This window comes from Gobio gobio, assembly GCF_949357685.1.
Source record: "Gobio gobio genome assembly, chromosome: 1".
In the NCBI taxonomy this organism is placed as follows: domain Eukaryota; kingdom Metazoa; phylum Chordata; class Actinopteri; order Cypriniformes; family Gobionidae; genus Gobio; species Gobio gobio.
The window spans coordinates 77,458,335-77,476,724 of NC_137097.1; the positions used below are offsets into that span (position 1 = coordinate 77,458,335).

Here is an 18,390-nt window from a genome sequence, read left to right on the forward strand (position 1 = left end):
AAGGTGATGCGTTCTAAAATATTTAGCCAGAGAATATGGTAATATTTCTGCAAAATAAAGCTGAACCTTGAAGCTGGTTTGTAGCATACCAAGAATACAGACTTTGCTGTTATTACTGTGACTGTTATTTAGTGTTAAATTAGTTGTAGTTGGGTTAGGTGGCCTTAGTTTTACTGTGAATTTGTTAAGTAAATTGTCTTTTGTATTCATTTGTATTTATATATTTAAGTATACTTCAAACTTGTAATAAAGTTTTGAATTTAAATAATAATAAAAAAAAATCAATAAAAACACCTTTAATCTCATCCACCTCGTTTTGTGGCTCTTTTTTTAGGCGTTTAGGCACCGTTTTAAAAGTATCGGTTTGGCACCAGTATTGAAAGAAAAGAAAAAACTATACCCAACCCAAGCAACAACACAGTGCACACTTAAAAGAGATAATACGATAGAGACATCCTTATAATCATCAAATGAGGTGCATTATGCTCATAAAACACCATAATAAGGAGCAATGCGATGTGATGAATCTGATGGAGTGATGAGGTCCTCTGCTGGCGGACTTATGGAACTGCTGACAGTAGAATTTCTTTATTTAAAACTTTAAATAGTAGACAGGAATTTTGCCTTCAATTGCACTCTAACAACGTACCTGATCATCTACTTAACCAGTACAATTAATGAGAATAACCACAGAATGAACTTGCATAATTATAATTATACAGAAATATCTATCTATCTATCTATCTATCTATCTATCTATCTATCTATCTATCTATCTATCTATCTATCTATCTATCTATCTATCTATCTATCTATCTATCTATCTATCTATCTATCTATCTATCTATACTGGCCTGCTGTGTCCTACACAACATTGCTGTTATGTATAAAACGCTGTTACTTTAATACATAAGTAATGGGTGGAGTCATATCATGATGACGAAGTATTGTGCTCGAGCGAAGATACGAGCGAAGTAACAGGAGTATTACAAAAGATGCAAGTTCTTTCATTCCTGAATTGATATTTCTGACTCTTCTTTAACAGAAGTATTACAAAAGATGCAAGTTCTTTCATTCCTGAATTGATATTTCTGACTCTTCTTTAGTGTCCTCTTTCTTTATAAAAAGGGAAAGACACGACAATTGCCGTGGAACATGGACTGCCAGACCCAGAGGATCCACTTTCACCTGTGCATATGGTGCCTCCAAGGTCCCAAGTCCGAAACATGGCCATATAGCTGCAATTGCACAGCGACAGGAACCAATTCAGCGTTTCTAAAACTATGCAACTTTGTCTTTCACCCTCATGCCATCCGAGATATACATACGACTTTATTTCTTTATATGAACACAGAACAATAAATAATCTCTGCTAATGAAAACTCATTTGGGTTCCTAAAAGTTCATGCATCAAACAGCACATACTGCAATAACTACAGTAATCCATCCTAATGGAGGAATCAATGTCTTCTGAAGTGAAACAATAAGTGTTTGTAAGAAAAATAACAATATTTAAAATGTTTTAAACTGTAGACTATCGCTTCCAACCAGCAGTTATTTGCGTGCGGGTGGAGTTCACGCTTGACGTAATTTGAAGCGTGTTGTGAGCGCGTCCAGAAACTCAGGTCATGCGGATGTCGGTTTTTATTTTTTTAATGCTCACAACAGTGTACAAACAAAAACATAATATATGATAACAGCAATGAGAAAACAAACAAGACTAGAAGACAGAGACACCAGTTCTCGTGTGTTTCAGATTAAACGTGCACGAGAACGTCATGAAAGCTTGAAGCTTCTTTACTCATGCATGCGCTGGTAACAGCTGATCGGATGCGAAAAGATTATGTCACAGGCCGGCTCATAGCCTGTGGCAAAAATGAGGGGACACCAACAACAGGTAAAGGCCAAAAAGAGGTTCTTTATTGTAAACCAAAAACTAGTAACTAAAAACAAGGAAAAAGGAATGAGGTGTGAAAATGTCATAATGTAAGGTGTATGTAAAGTGCAGGGATGCGTGAATCTGTGTGTGTAACATGTCTGAGTGGAAACTAAGTAAAACTACAAAGGAACCAACACAAACAGGATCATACCTGGAGGAGCAGAGCGAGAGAGAGAGGTTAGTGAGGCAGTTTAAATACCCTGAGCCCAGGTGGCTCCAATCACCAACGACCCTCCTCTGCCTGCAGGAGGAACCGCCCCTGCAAGGCAGGGGAGGGGCCGTGACAATTAGTAAATTATGAGAGCATTTCTTGGTGTACTTTTTATTTTAATAAATAATAATACAAACTGTCAAAAGACCTGGGATTCCTCTTAAGATTCATTAGTGGAAATAACGATAAAGAAGAAGAGGATGTTCCTCATAGTTACCCCTTTGTTCCCCCAATATTACATATTGTTCCCTTATACCTACACGTACTTATAGTTGCACTATAATTACTGAAAATTATGCTGTAAATTCTCTTTAATTACGCAGTACTTTCCGGCCGTAATCTAAATCGTTACCAAATATTGATAAGTAGTTATACCCCGTGTGAACAAAGTCACTGAGTTTCAGTCCAATGCGACAGCATTAACTAGTATTTTCATGGGGGTCTAGTATTCAACATGAGGGTTAAATACATGCTCATGAATGACATAATTAAGGTGAGTGCATTGCTCCTGATACATGAAGAGTCATGCATGTTAAAATCAGTGATTTATAGGCCTAGATTATTTATTTATTTATTTAATTATTTATGTATTTATTTATTTGGATGGTCGGTTACCACCCGGTAAATTCCTGAAACTTTATAAATAAATACATAGGGGCCTCAAAATATTTTCTGTCATTTAAAATATATGAGCCCTTGCATTGCTTAATCATAGCATAAACAAAAAGAAACTCACACACGAAACAACCAATTGCATTTAAAATAATTTATTGACAGTTTTACAAAAAAAGCAGGATGTACAAAATGGTTCTACATGAAAATATCACCCGAAGTATTTTTTTAAAGAAATAAACTAAAGAACCCTTTCCTCAATTTCTCAAACAGCAACATCAACATGCAGTAAATCAGAGCAGAGTAAAGCCCAGAAACCCTCAAATCCACAGTCCAGCTTAAACATGTATTGCCGTTATTGTGCTACATCACACATATTCAAATACAGCCACACTCTTTATATACAAGCCTCATATTATAACGTTTGCAATGTTAATGCAATACTCATGTTCATTTAAAAGTGAAGCTTGTTTGGATTTTCTATTAATCTTGGCAGTAGTAATTCAACATATGATGCTTAGAATTACAAGCTTATAAAAATCTGTGCAAATTTATAACCACAAATATATTATTGGGTGCGTAGATTAAATCAATGAGCAAAATAGAAAACGATCCAGCTGATTTGGTTAATCATCTGATGTCTCTGGGCTGTGCTCATTGTTTAAATATTTAGCACTGAAGATAGTCCAAGATTGACTAAAACATTTACTTTTTCTTTTTTCTTTTGATTGTGTGTGCACTGTCACATTATGTAGTGCACTTTGATGTTTTGTTTTAACTTGTTTCATGTAAATTGTCTCGTTTTAGGACCTATTTCAGTTTCCCTTTTTTTTCTCTGTATAAATACATAAACACACATTTTGACACCTTTTATGTGTGTTTGTGCCATTACCTGATGAAGTGAATCAGGTCCTCAAAAGCACAGAGACCAAATACAAAAAGAAAAAGAAAATTGTTATTAACCACACCAAGATAATTTGAGAGAATTATAGTTAAGTGTTAAACAAAGAAAATGGTTTATGATATAGCAAATCACACAAATAGACGTGTGTATGGTACTGTTGTATGAATATCTGAACTTATATCAAAAGAAAGAACAGACCCTCTGCTTTTAAACAACAACAAAAAAAAACAAAATCATGCATTGACACTTGAATGTGGGTAAGTCTCATGAAAAAAGCAACATTTTGAGCAAAAAGCTGAGAAAATCGTGTTTTTGTCAAACGCAGATGTAAAAGCCTCACAGTCCTGTAGCTCGTCCTGGGTCCACTTTTCATTCAGTAACATTAGGCAGTTTTGATTTATATGATGTTTAATGTTCACACTACTTTACATAAGGGTAAGCAAGGCTTATCACTTGTTTCTGCTACTAATGTACTCTTTCAGAAGACGTGTAGTAATGCAGTGAAAACGTGGATACCCATATCTCAGTGTGCAATGGTCTGATTATATTGAAATTACTGGAGGTATATAGTAACAAACACATCAATTGGTTAAGACATCAAGTAGGATGATAAATTATTTTATACTTTTAATAATCTGAGCTCAAAAATAGTAGTGTGCTTAATGGGTACTTGAGCTTAATAGGTACATTTATGTCTGGATGAGTTGACTTGTTCAACTAAAATTATATTTATACATTTAGCAGACTATTTTATCCAATGCAAATTGCAAATGAGGAACTAAATGTATTTATCCAAACTCTCAAAAGCATCCTGTTTAGAGTATTTTTTCCATTCATCTGGGATCTTACCCTTTCCCTCAAATGTTTTACTGTAGTGTTTTTCCAGATCTTTCTGGAATCTGCACACAAACCACTTCCAGTAGGGCAGCTCAGAGAGATCAGGGGTGATGCTCCACTTTGCATAATCTTCTCCTGCTGTTCTGTAATCTCTCCAGAGGACTTTTTTTGAGTCAGTGGGATAAAAATATAGATTGCTGTTTGCTACTGCTGATGTGCAGATATGGGCAGACAGGTTTTCTGTATTAGAGTAATATATTCCTCTTAGTCCAATAACACGATGAAATGAAACACTGTGATCTCCATGATGGTTTTCTATTGTGTTGGTGCAGATGGCTCTACAGAACGGACACTGAACCCAACAGCACTGACAGAAGTGATCAATCAGAAGCTCATCTGGCCTGAACTTATAGTCCAGATTTACTGGAAAAGTTTCTGTGTTGAATCTACTGCAGATATCAGACATTATAGCAGGAAGTTCTTGTCTTATCACATCTTCTAGGAGGTTGAATTCATCAACATCATAATTTTTCACTCCACTGAGGTCTTTTTCAGAGAAGATCAGCACACATGAGAGCTGCTGTGTGAAACTCTTCAACCATAAACCAACATCTCCACTGTTCTCTTGAACATGTTCAGTAGATTCACATGTTGCATCCATGATCTTCTGCTGCAGGAGTTTCATGTTCTCCTTCATCTTGGGTAAAACTCTGACACTGAACTTATCAATGATGTACCGACTGACTTCATCTCTGATGAAACTCTTGAAGTGATCCCTGGGATTATCAATATAGTTCATGTATTTGTCAAAGTCCTCCTCTTCTGCCAGTGTCTTCAGGATGTGTTTCTCCAGATTTGATCTGTTTCCATTCAGTGATTCACAGTTTGATCTCATTTCACCTGCCAAATCTCTGGCAGTCTTCTTGTAGACGCTCTGCTCTATGGGCTCTTTAAGTTTCTGACAGATGATCACACCAAAGATGGCAGTTAATGTTGCTCCATGACAGTATTTCTGGAAAATACTATAGTACTCTGCTCTCCTCCTCTCCAAATAGAGAACAGGGTCATTGGCTTCCTTGAACAGTCTGTGTTGGTCAATGATCATCTCGTTTGCTCTCTCACAGATGGAATAAACCAAATCCATGAAGAATTCATTCTTCAACAAATATTTCACAGATCCTTCCTGATGTTCTGTTACTCTCCTCTTGATGTAACCCGTGAGTTTTTGAATGCTGCTGATGTTGTAGCCCATCTTTGAAATGTTAAATGACTGAATCATTTTGTCTGTCTGCTGATCAACATCTGTGACTAATGATCTTATTTGGGCTTCTTCTTCTGGAGACAAAGTTTGAGCAGATCCAGATGGTCCTTTAACTGTTCGGCAAGCATCCTTTACACCATCTCTCAGCTCTTTTTTTGTGGACCTTTTGAACATAACATATTCAGAAAAACTCAACACACTGAAAATATTGTATTCAGTGCCCTCATTTCTGTGGTCTACAGGGAGACATCCCTGGTGGATGTCACTGAGAAGCCTTTTTACATCTCTCATTATGTCAATGTCTTTGATTGGAGGAGTGTCTGTGATGATCTTCTTTACATACTGTTCCCAAAACAAATCAAACTCTTTCTTCCGTGTTTCCTCATCATTTGCTTTGTTTTTAAGTTTTAAGTTAAGTATTTTGCTCTTTTCATAGAGAGTGTTTTCATGATGTGTCCTCTGAGCATCAATCATTTTCTTCAGGTCTCGCTGCTGAAGAATCTCCTTTAATTTCCTCTTTGTTTCTCTCACAATGTTTTCCTGAACATCTTTGATTTTGATTTCAAATGATATTTTCCACTGAATCAGTATATCTTTATCTTTGTCTTTCTCAAAGAATTCAGACATTGATTTCTCCACTTCTTCACTTGTCTCCTTCAGTTCTCTTTGAAGATCAGTTTCCTCAACCTCATGAATTGCTTCATTTTCTATTTTGTTGTGTAGTTTGTTCTCAGTTTCCATCATGGCACTGCGGAGACTCCAGGACCACTTGCTGTATTCGGTCTCCAGTTTCCTATTGGCTGAAATCTCCAGAGAATTTCTGAAGCTGAAGACGAAACGTTCATTCAGTAAAGCCTCCCAGAGATCTTTAATACAAACTTTTAAATGTGTCAGCATCATTTTATCTGTTTTTTCTGCATGAGACAAAATAGTTTCCTTTAGTTCTTGAATGTTCTCACAGTAGTTTGGGTTTGGTGGTGCCATCGGTGGGTTTCCCTCCCAGAGATGAGCAAAATACTTCACATCATTCTGAACATCAAATTTAATGACATCACTGAAACTTTCGGCATCATAGACTTCGTCTTCAGCAGCAAGTTTTGTCATCTCATCCAGATTCTCCTGCAGTCGTCTCCTTCCCTCCTTAGTTTTTTCTCTAGCTGTGATGTCTGAGACGTTCTGATGCACAAACACACAGCTGGGATTTAGTTTGACCTTCTTCATCCTCAGGAGGGCCTGAACAACAATCTGAAGAATGTCCTGCATCTCAGCTGGGTTTTCTCCAAAGATGTTAATCAAGGTCAGATTTGCAAGACCAACAACAAATGTGGCCAATTCATTGTCATGATGTCTGGTTGATCTTCCAGCCAGTTCTAGAGCATTTAGACCCTCTGTATCAACAACCAGAATATAGTCAAAGTTAATCTGTGTTTTCATCTCGTCTGACACTTTGACCAGCTGCATGAAAGCTCCTCTGGTGCACCTGCCAACACTGACGGCAAACTGGAGTCCAAACATGGCATTGAGCATTGTGGATTTCCCAGAGCTCTGAAGCCCTAAAATTGACAGCACAAAGACTCTCTGTTCTCCCAGTTTCTGGATGAGCTCATCTAGAATAGCAGAGATCCAGACCAGAGGAACATGAGCAGCATCTCCATCCATCAGCTCCAGTGGAAATCCAGAGATCATCATCTTTGCTGCAAGACTCGGGAGAGAAGAGAAGTGAACCTGCAGGTCTTTCTTGTTCTTCTTCACAGATGAACATGATTCATAGATCTGACCGATCTCCCTCATGATGTGCTGCAAACCAAAGGCTGCATCTTGAAGCTCCTCAGATATTCTCTCAAGTTCTGATTGTTCAGCTTTGAGTTGTTCAGATTCATCATAATTCTCTTTCAGTCTTACAACTGCTGACCACTTTTCATCATATTTGTTATGTATAACAGAAAGGTCAGCAGAGATATATTCATCCAGTTGTATTTCAAGCAATTTCAGAAAATACATATTTTTATTTGAAGCATCTGAGTTAATTTCTTTAATGAAGAACTTCATGAACTCACTGATGTCAGATTCATGCTGCTGTTCTCGGATATTCTTCATCTCTGTTTGTTTTCTACTGATGTTTATTTCTAGTTCATTTCCTCGAGGTTGATGTAGTTCTTTGTTCTTCTGACTCCACTGATGCCACAGTTTCCCCTGACAGGGCAGAAATGATTCTTTGATTTCTGTCAGATGTTTCTTCTCAAGTAAACTCATCATCTGCTGTGCTGCTTCTCTTCCTCTCCTGTAGTCTTCATTATCTTCCTCATCTACTCTAATGTCCGAGTGTTTGGACACATCTTCAAGCCTGAAAGTGGAAGATGATTCTGAGAGACAATCATGTATGGCTCTTATGAGTTCTTCAGATACTTCTGACTGATTTCTGTCTTTCAAACCAATCTTGAATTTCCCTTTCTTCATCTTATTTACTGCAGATTCATCTTCTGTAAAAAGGAAAATTAATGGTTTTCTGTTAGTGTACAGGTTTTGGATTATTGCTGCACTTTTGTCATTCCTGTCCAATTGTGGTAGAAGTACAACATTGACTGAGGCCATTTCTGTGAGGATCTGCAGCTGTTTCTCATGATCTCCTGCATCAACGTGTAGATTACAGAACGCAACACAGTCAGTGAATGGATCTGTGTTTTTCCCAGAGGGGCAGAACCAGGCGATCTCCACCACTCCATCCATCAGGACTCTGGTTCTGCTGCTGCCTGGGCAGTTCCTGTGGAAGAACGTGTTGTGTTTCTCATTGATCAGACTGTTCATCAGATGAGACTTGGATGAAGACACAGAGCCAAACCTGAAGAAAAACACCATTGGAGTTTCTGCCTTGTAGACTGGATGGGTTTGACTGATGATTTCATTGTTAGTGTTTGTCATCTTCCAGCTCTTGTTGATTTGTCTGAATGTCCAGAGAGGAAACTCAATCTGTTGTGTGTCTGGATCAGGAACAAGCAGGGGCAGAGCATACTGACACTGGGACAGTTTAGTGACCATCATCTGCTTCAGGAAACCATCAGCACAGTGAAACACTGCCATCTGAACATCCATCGGGTGGATTCGCTCAGACTGGCTTGTTCCTTTGTTGGATAGAGATACATCTTTAAAAACATCATCAAAAATATCACCCTCATTTTCAGAGTTTTCATCTCTTCGTTGTGTGTGATCCTGTTCTTTGGCCTTATTTGGCCTTATTAATATTTATGTATCTTGCTCTGTAGTCCATCATCATCATAGTTTTTGTAGGAAAATCTGAATCAGCTCCGGTTCAGCACAAGAGTCACTGGATTTTAATGAATGTTCATTAATCTGAAGAAAATCTGCAGTTCTCAGTTTGTGTAGCCTGCCGTCAAGATGAAGTCTGTGAAATAGATTTTTTTTTTTGTATCTTCCTGTTGGAGGTACGGATCTGGTCTGAATCTTGTTTCCAAGTCTTTGTTTTTTCCCTGTTAAAAAAATAAACAACATCAATGTTGATTAGAGCTTTTAACTAACTGAACAATACAATCAGTCTGACCATTATAATTCATGGGAATGTTGAATTTTGCAATGTAGTGTAGCAGGGTGGGTCAGATCCTGTCCTATTAATCGTGGTTGTCACATGAATGACGGGTGTGATAGCCTATTGGCAGCTGTTCCTGGCCTATTTAAGGCGAAGTTTATCCCACCTGGGTGTGCATCGTTACAATTGATTTTGTGTGTGTGTGTGCACACGCAGCTCTGCGGCAGCCAGGTTATTGTCAGGATTGGTGTGACTTTGCTGTTGGGTGCAAGCTGTCATTCACCCCAGCTCATGTGTATGCTCAGATGGAACACCTGCATATTTGCAGTTCGCCTATTACAGATAAAGCTGTGAGTAACCGAATAACTGTGGGTTTAGCGATCTACTACTGGTGGGGCAATCCGCTCATGAGCGTTTCGTCTCTGTGGACTGCGGGGCAAATGCTCCTTAAGCCTAGTTCACACTGCCAGATTTTAGCCCCGATTTTGACTCGCTGACAGGTTTTGCGAAATCGCCGACAAATGCCCGAAATCATCGGCAAATCGTTGCTTGTGCACGCAAGTGACAATCACGCAGTGTAAATGATCAAAGACGCGATCAGGGAGAATCGCGGACGCCCGTAAGATATTTGGCATGCTAAATATCTGGACCTGTCTGCGATTCAAACTCCTGCTGTGTGAAATGACTTCTGACTGAAAAATACATCGGCGATGACCGACAGCCAATGAGAGAGCAAGATACATGACAGCGGGAGCATGTCGACGCGCGTCACATGTGTCTTCTTGCGTGTCGGCGATCGCCTATCGCGATTATTCCTCTTGTACAGTCAGGCAGTGTGAAACCCCCTGTCGCTGATCCATCGGTCAGTGTGAACACAGCAGTGACTGAATGCTGGCCCAGATAGTCATGCAATGTGAAAAGAGCAGTGATCCGATGAGTTTGAAAATTGTGCAGTCTGAATTAGGCATTAGACAACGTAGAGACTGCACTGTTTGTTCTGCTGCTACTTTTACTTCGTTATACTTTCGTTATTTGATACATGCCTTCTGATTTTGTTTGTTTTGTTTATTTGCTTTTTGCTAATGCTGGTGGTCTAGGTGAAGAGTGGCTAGTCTGAGTCATCACTTAATGTGAGATGTGCTGTTACGGTGTACGTTTAGCCCCACCTTTTGTTATATTGCCACCAACAGCGTGTTTGTTTGTTTGTTTCTTTATTTTGGTTGTTTTCTTTGTTCTGTGATTTTCCTGTGCGGAAAAGTGGAGTAATATCCTGTATCTGAGAACACCAAATGTCTCTTTTTTTTGTTTAACGTTTTGATTTGAGTATTTACTGAAAGCCCTGCCAGATCTGTCAAGTTTCTGTTTTTCTTCACTAAATACTTTTGGATTTGTTTCATGTGATTTGAATTTGGTTGAAGCCCCGATTAATTGCGTTTTTTCAATTGTATTGTTCGATCTATTTTGCTGCCTGTTGTCTTTTTGTTTTTTTTTCTTATTTGTTTTAGCACTTGGCTGCTCCACGGTTTGTGTCTAGGTTTTACTGGAAATTTGGTGTATTGGGCTACACCATTTCTGTCTAACTCTTGTGGCCAGTAAATCACCATTTGTACCCACCCTCATTTTTGCAACTTTTTGTATACTTGAGAATAACCAATAAACCCACAAGTCTCAGCAAGCCGACCCTGTCTCCTTCCTTCACTATACTTTAAACATTGTTACAGTGGAGCCGAAACCCGGGAAGGAAACCCAGGAAGCATCGACATTTGTGGACATCATACAATCGCTCGCGGGTCTCCATCAGGAGCACCATCAATCGCTGCTGGCCTTGAGGACCGATCAGGATCGGAGATTCCACGGCCTCATTCAGTCACAGCAGGAGGACCGCGAGCTGTTCCCAGAGCTTGCTGGACCGGGAGGTTCAGACGGCAGGGACTTCCCTGAGCCCGGCCACTCACATGGCCCTAAACAATATGGGTCCACAGGACGATCCGGAGGCGTTTCTCAAATTGTTCGAGAGGACCAACAAGGCATGTGAGTGGCCAAAGACGAACTGGCCGGTGTGCCTTATCCCTCTGCTGTCACGGGAGGCACAAAAGGCTGCCCAACAATTGCCAGTCTCGAACTTCCTGGTGTATGAAGATCTCAAGCTAGCCATACTCCAGAAGGTTGGCCTTAGCCCTGAGCAGCAAAGACAGCGCTTCCGGTCTTTGGAACTGAGCGAAAGTGGCCGACACTTTCTAATGGCGCAGCAGCTCATGGACGCGTGCTGTTGGATGGCGGAAGCGAATTCGAGGCTGTCATCGATAAGGTGGTACTGGAGCAGTACATTGCACGCCTGCCCAAGAAAACTGCACAGTGGGTCAAGACAGACATCCCTGGACCAGGCCATCCTGATCAACATTAGACTTAACAAAAGGATATTGGAAGATCCCCTTATCACCAATATCTAAAGAAAAAACAGCCTTCACAATGGCATTTGTATTACACCAATTTGTGACGCTTCCTTTGTTTGGGGCACCGGCCACTTTCAGGCGTCTCATGGACCGAATTCTCTGCCCCATGCCGCATATGCGTGGTTCAGCGAGGTCGGCAACGGGAGAGAAGAGACAGGTGACGAGCGGTAGTTTTGAGAGCGCAACGTCTCGGTTATGTATGTAACCCTCGTTCCCTTTCGTTCAGTCACTACGACGTACGTTAGTGACTAACGAATGGGGGTTTCGCTTAGAAGCCAATCATCTTCGAGAATTTAACAACGCCCAATGGCAGTGCCAATGCCATGGGCATGCGGAATTTGCATGCGTAACTCCACCCCACCGTGTGGGTATATAAGGAAATACGCTGGCAACATCGCATTATGTATCTGCTGCGGAGCCAAGACCTGAACTCCGTGTTCCAGCAGCACAGCTGATGTGGCTAAGGAACGTACGTCTCCGTTCCCTCCTCAGGGAACGAGGGTTACAAACGTAACCGATACGTTCCCTTTCGTTCAGTCACCACGACGTACGTTAGTGACTAACGAATGGGGGTTCCAATATAACAGCGCCACTCAGCTGTCATCCAGTGCCCTGCGTAAGTGTGAGATCCCGCCACTTAAGGCCGTAGGACTCCCACTTAACACAGGAATACCAAGGTACACTGGGAAGCATATCCCAGTGAGGGAATGCCAACCATGCCTACCCGTGGGGAGGACTTAGAGAGCAAATTCCGCATGCCCATGGCATTGGCACTGCCATTGGGCGTTGTTAAATTCTCGAAGATGATTGGCTTCTAAGCAAAACCCCCATTCGTTAGTCACTAACGTACGTCGTAGTGACTGAACGAAAGGGAACTTCTTATTTACTTGAGAATTATCAATAAACCCATGAGTCTCAGAAAGCCGACCCTGTCTCCTTCCTTCACTATACTTTGAACCTTGTTACAGTAACGAACCTGTGCCCTATTTTGGATATAAATTTCCCTGTTAACAGAAACAGGGTGGCGTAGTCTGCTCTCTATCTTGCTCTATTTTGTACATTAGTGTCATTTTTGCCCTCCATTGTCCCGCCACAGTAGCAGATCTCAAACATTGAAAACCATAATGCCGTTTATTGAAAGAAAACAGTAACTTTAACTATTAACACTATTGATACAACTCCTGAATATATTTCTTATTAAGAGAATCATTTGAAGCAAATGTCAAGCTTATTTTGAAGAAATTGTCAAAAACCAAAAGTTTGTTTTTGAACCACATTAAATTTCTTAATTTCCCTTAGATTAACAAGTTTTTATTTTATTTTCCAAGTTTAATTAAAAATGTTAAAATGCACATTTCTCAAGCAAATCACTGTAAAGAAACATTTCCCAAAACCAAAAGCATCTATTTGGGCAAGTGCAAAGTGTAAAATCTAAAATAAACCTCAGACAAAATAAAGTTAATCAATGCATTAAAGATGTTTTGTGCATCTGTTTTGAAGTTTGGTACTTTTTCAGTTTGTTTTCTTCTTTATGATTGGTTCCATGTGTCTGTTAAATTAGTCTCAGTGGTCACTGGTTTTGTGTATCCCTTTCACTCATTCCTTGTTCTGTGTGGAATAGGGATGTAATGATTTAAAGATTCTCCTTCACTGTATTGCATGAATTAAAAGTCATATTTTTTAAATGTCTATATTAATGTATATTTCACTTAACATTTTCATAGTTTGTTGTCCCTATAATCTTAATTATTTAGACTCTTTCTTACTAATGTCCTCAGAGATGACAACACCCTGCTTCTTTTTGTTTATCCATATCAGCCATTTGATTTATACCAATTTATTGTTGTTTCCTTATAATTTCTTTTTTTATATTCAGACCTGAGAAACATTTTGTGTTCAATAACACATTTACCTTGACAATTACAAAAGGGTAAATTATGAAATAGGGTAGTAGTTGGTTTTTATCAATGTAGCCAATATTTAATGTGCACTCACAACATGTTTTTCTCCAGTCTCTGATGTTGTAGTGCCTTCCATTCTTTCTTTATTAATTGTGGGTTCTGAACATCCATCTGCTTTAGGGAAGCAGAAGCAAAACATGCAATTTAAAATAAAGCCTTTTTTAAATATAACATTGAGCGTGTGTATCAGATGCAGGTCCACGTGTACTATAGTATATTTGTTTCGATAATTGCATGGTTATTGAATACTGAATCAGCACGATAGCATCGGGGAAAATACACATCAGAAAAAAAACTATGTGAAATATCAGGAAACCAAATCTGTGTTCTCACCACTTCCACGTTCACTGTTTTTCAGCTCTTCTCTCTGTTTTAACACTGTGTTGTACATCTCTCCAGTGTAGAGCTGCTGTTGATTCTCATTGAACAGACGCTCAATCTTGTTCATCAGGTCTCTCATCTCTGATTGGTTGTTCATCATCTTGTTGCAGGTCTGATATCTTCTTCCACATTTCTCCAGCAGCTGCTTCAGAACAGGGTTTTTCTTCAGATCATCTTTTATAGTGTCACGCTCTTCTTTTCTCTCGTAGGTGAAGAGAATCATAACAAACTGAAGAACTTTGTCACCAAACACTTTCTGAAGCCATTCAAGTCCCATCTGATCATCATTGGTTAACTGTCCCAGTCGCACAACAAAGATAAAGGCATGGATTTTATTTTGATTCACAAGTTGACCAATGAGATGATCCTCAAGATCAGTCTCCAGTAAATCAATCATGTTGATCAAGGAGACGTGACGCTCCGCTATGTCCCTCTTTAAAGGAACAATCCTGGATGTCCCTGCCTGTTTACAACATGGCTTTTCTTCTCCAAGCAGAATGTTTTCAGTTTTAAACTGGAGAGATGCAGAGTTTCCAAACAGTACAACAGTCAGACCTAAATAAACAACAACAAAACCCAGATTTTAAACCCCACAATAAATCTGATCAGTGTTGCAAAGTGTCATATCACTTCAGTGATACACGCCCGATCAGTTTGGTTTTCAAATGCAGTTGTCACTCTTAATAATAACTGAAGTGTGTGAGCATATTCAACACTATACAACAGGAGTGACAATCATATTCTGCTGCTAAATGTGGCCAAGATCACATTAGGAGGACTGATGAAGAAAGTTTCTGCAGACTTTACTCACTTTCGCTTTCCATGTTGGCCATTGTGTCGTCCACTGATGTCATCAGTGTCTTTATTAGCATCTGATCTTCCTGTGAGATGTTTCACTGCTCATTGTCCTCCTGGGCAATGACATTCATTCAGGGTTGAACAATTGTTTTGATCTACCAAAAAACAAACAAATAAGCAAAACATTTGAGAAGTGACATGAGAAGCACAGCAAAATATATTGTAATACCTGTATACTGTAACAGTGTCACTTTGTCTAATTGTATAATGTTGGATAAATCTTTGTTTTATGCTCTCATATATGATGAGCAGTTACATTCTGTCCTAAATTGAATTTTTAGGCTGTTGGCTAGATAACACATCATGATAAAGAAGACAAGTGACATGTAAAACTGGTTTACGGTTTGGGTGTATGATTTGTAAAGCCAGAGTAGGCATTTATGGGTAATACTTTAGTATGGTGAACACATTCACTATCAACTATGACTTTTGCCTCAATAAACTCCTAATTTACTGCTTATTAATAGTTAGTAAGGTAGTTTTGTAGCGTTTAAATTTGGATTAAGGTATGTAGAATATGGTCATGGAGAATAAGGCATTAATATGTGCTTTATAAGTACTAATAAACAGCCAATATTCTAGTAATATGTATATTAATAAGCAACTAGTTAATAGTAAGAATTGAACCCTAAAATAAAGTGTTACCCATTTTGGACGTTTGTTCTAATAGATTACATTATAACGCAGAAACACTTTACAAAACACCCTTTGTGCTTTTTACTTTGGATTTACATGTGAACAGCGTCCCTGCTTATATTAGTCTCTGTCTTTTTGATTGTGTCTGTTCAGCATTTGTCAGTCTATCATTTCTATCGTAGGAAAGATGGTCCAGTAAAACATCTAGATTAAACACATCCTTAGATTATCCCAAGATGACCAGTCAGTCTGATCCAGTCTGCATCTTTGCCTGATGTTGGACTTAAAATCAGACTTACAAGATCACAACACAATCCTCTACAACCAACCAACCAAAAAAAAAAAAAAATACTTCAATACAGACCCTTGTGGTCAACAGATTTCAACAACTAGCTAAGGTCGTATAGCAAAGACCCCAACAATGAGTAACTATGTTCACATCCACTCAAATAATCTGTTAATAATAGGATTTATGGCTTAATCAGACTGAAAAGACTTCATGGAAACAACTCAAATCTATACAATTAAGCTCAATCCAAATTTAACTTCAATCAGATTGAAAGGGGTGGTTCAGACCTGAAATATTTTGATAAATAGGACAAAATTAAACATGTAAATGCTTGAATCCGATTACCCAGATAGCAAGCCACCATCAGAAAAATGCTAATGTGTCAACGTTAACTGCATTGAATTAGCATCACTTTTGCACCTCCAATTAATGTTAAAAATGTAAAAAATCAATGGTAATGGCATTAAATCAATGTTACAATGTGATGCTTGCACTCAGAAAATGACTTGAGAAACACAGCATGAAATCAACAGCAAATAAAAGAAGACAATAAATCTCTCAAGATCCCGGTAGAAGCTCTTTTTGAGGATTAACAGAGGTTTAGATGAAAATTATGTTTTATTGAAAATGTTTGTATAATGTATTTTAAAAATCAAAATAATAAGAATGTCTGATCTGTGGCAAGAATGTATTGGTAGTGAATATAATCTATTAATAACAAATATCCACTTTTGGTCAGTGATAAGATTAGTGAATTATTGTACTTTATGATACTGAAAACTATATCACCTGATGATCTTTGTTTCTGGCTTTCTTTGCAATAAATTATTTGTTTAAGTAAACACTGTTATAAAAACCACAAACTCACATAAAAAGCCAAGAGTCAAACTGCCCAACTAAAGCAAATACTGATCACCATAACTTTATTATTTTCAATAAATCATCAACATCTAAACCTCTGTTGATTCTCAATAAGAGCTTCTGTAGACGTGTGACAGAAATAAAGTCAGTCTGGTTAGTAATGTGTGAAGCTGGTAATGCTGTTTGTGGAGTAGTTTAATCCTCTGATGAGATCTTCAGAGATTTAATGTCTTCTTTTATCTTCAGTTAATTTCAGGCTGAAATTTAAACTGAATTTGCAATTGGAATTGCATATATTCCTCAGACTGAATTTTGAGACGCTGAATTTCACTGTAAAGCTGCTTTTAAGCAAACTGTACATAAAGCACTATAAGTACTTGACTTGGCAATCTCCTATGTCATTTTAACCTACATCTTGTGACCCACTGTACCAATGAACCAGTAGAACAGCTCTTATGCCTCCCAGGTGTTGTAGTTATGTTAATAAAAACTTTTATTATTATTTATTATTTTATTATTATTTATTTAGTGTAGGTTGAAATGACATACTGTATAATACACAGCTAAAAAGAAAAAAACATTATAATGCAAGCTGAATAATAATTTAATGATTAACTGAATACATTTTGCATTGAATTAATCCACCTTACACCCTATGACAATCTTTACGATTGCCAATTCAGCTAATTGCAACTTTTTTTAATTCTATGATTTTTTTTTATATAGTGTATACATGTTACCAAATGTTTATAGTTCACAACACTAAACAAACACAGACTCAGATATGTTTTTTAAATAAAAATATAAATATCAAAATGAAGACATTTTAGACAGTACGTGCATTAATAATTAACTAAACTCTTGTTATTTCTTAAGCTGTTATACGTTTACATAAAATGTTTTACATAATAACACATTAAATAAAAAATGTTGTAAGGAAAGGTGATACCTGCGTTTCAAGGTGTCGTTGAATCTCTTTATGAACAAGGAAGAAGTTTCTCAGTGGGAGGGTGGAGTCTGTGAACTTGGTTGTTTTTCTCTCCGTTGGTATGTGAAAGATTCTACAAAACAAGACATTTACAGAGGATGTTTCTGCACGGGGGGAGGGGAGGGCATTCAAATAACACAAGACCAGATAAGATAAAAATCAAATAAATATTGAAAAAGTGCAAGTCACCTCAGTGATAAAATATTCGGATGTGATTTATTCACGGTGGAGGAGCGAGTTTTGTGATCCTGCTCACGTGCTCAAAAACAGGATTATATGTAACTGTAAATAAAATGTCATATGTTTGGTATAATAGAAATAGATGCATATTTAATTTAATAATAGGAAAATAATACCCTAATGATTATTTAAATCTGTTTAAAAATGAGAAGATCTATAGATGCACATTATAGTTAAAATGGTTTTCTGTCTTGTATTTTATCTCAGAATAAAGGATGTTGTTTTATTCCACATGGAAATGAGCAGAAATAAGTGAATACAGCCTCTTATTTACATGAGGTAATCATAATGCTGCGGTTATTTTAACATACATAAATTAAGTCAAACCTGAGTTTTGAAGTCCCCGATCTCTGTATCATCAATACGGTCTTGAGCTGCATCTGTGAACGTCTCCGTAAACTGTGTCTATTTATACGAT

The 18,390-nt window shown here is 38.1% G+C and overlaps 1 protein-coding gene across 1 annotated transcript; it reads right to left on the minus strand.

Annotated features, from left to right (window-relative positions):
• Positions 1-4,444: 4,444 nt before the first annotated feature.
• LOC307123037 (interferon-induced very large GTPase 1-like) lies at positions 4,445-18,390 on the minus strand (the record flags this gene model as incomplete). Its single annotated transcript, XM_079811413.1, is given in 10 exon segments — positions 4,445-8,999; positions 9,001-9,035; positions 9,038-9,112; positions 9,151-9,249; positions 13,754-13,833; positions 14,053-14,655; positions 14,912-15,011; positions 17,694-17,805; positions 17,922-18,014; positions 18,300-18,390. Coding segments are annotated over 7 exon segments (5,508 nt in total). The 5' UTR covers positions 14,973-15,011; positions 17,694-17,805; positions 17,922-18,014; positions 18,300-18,390.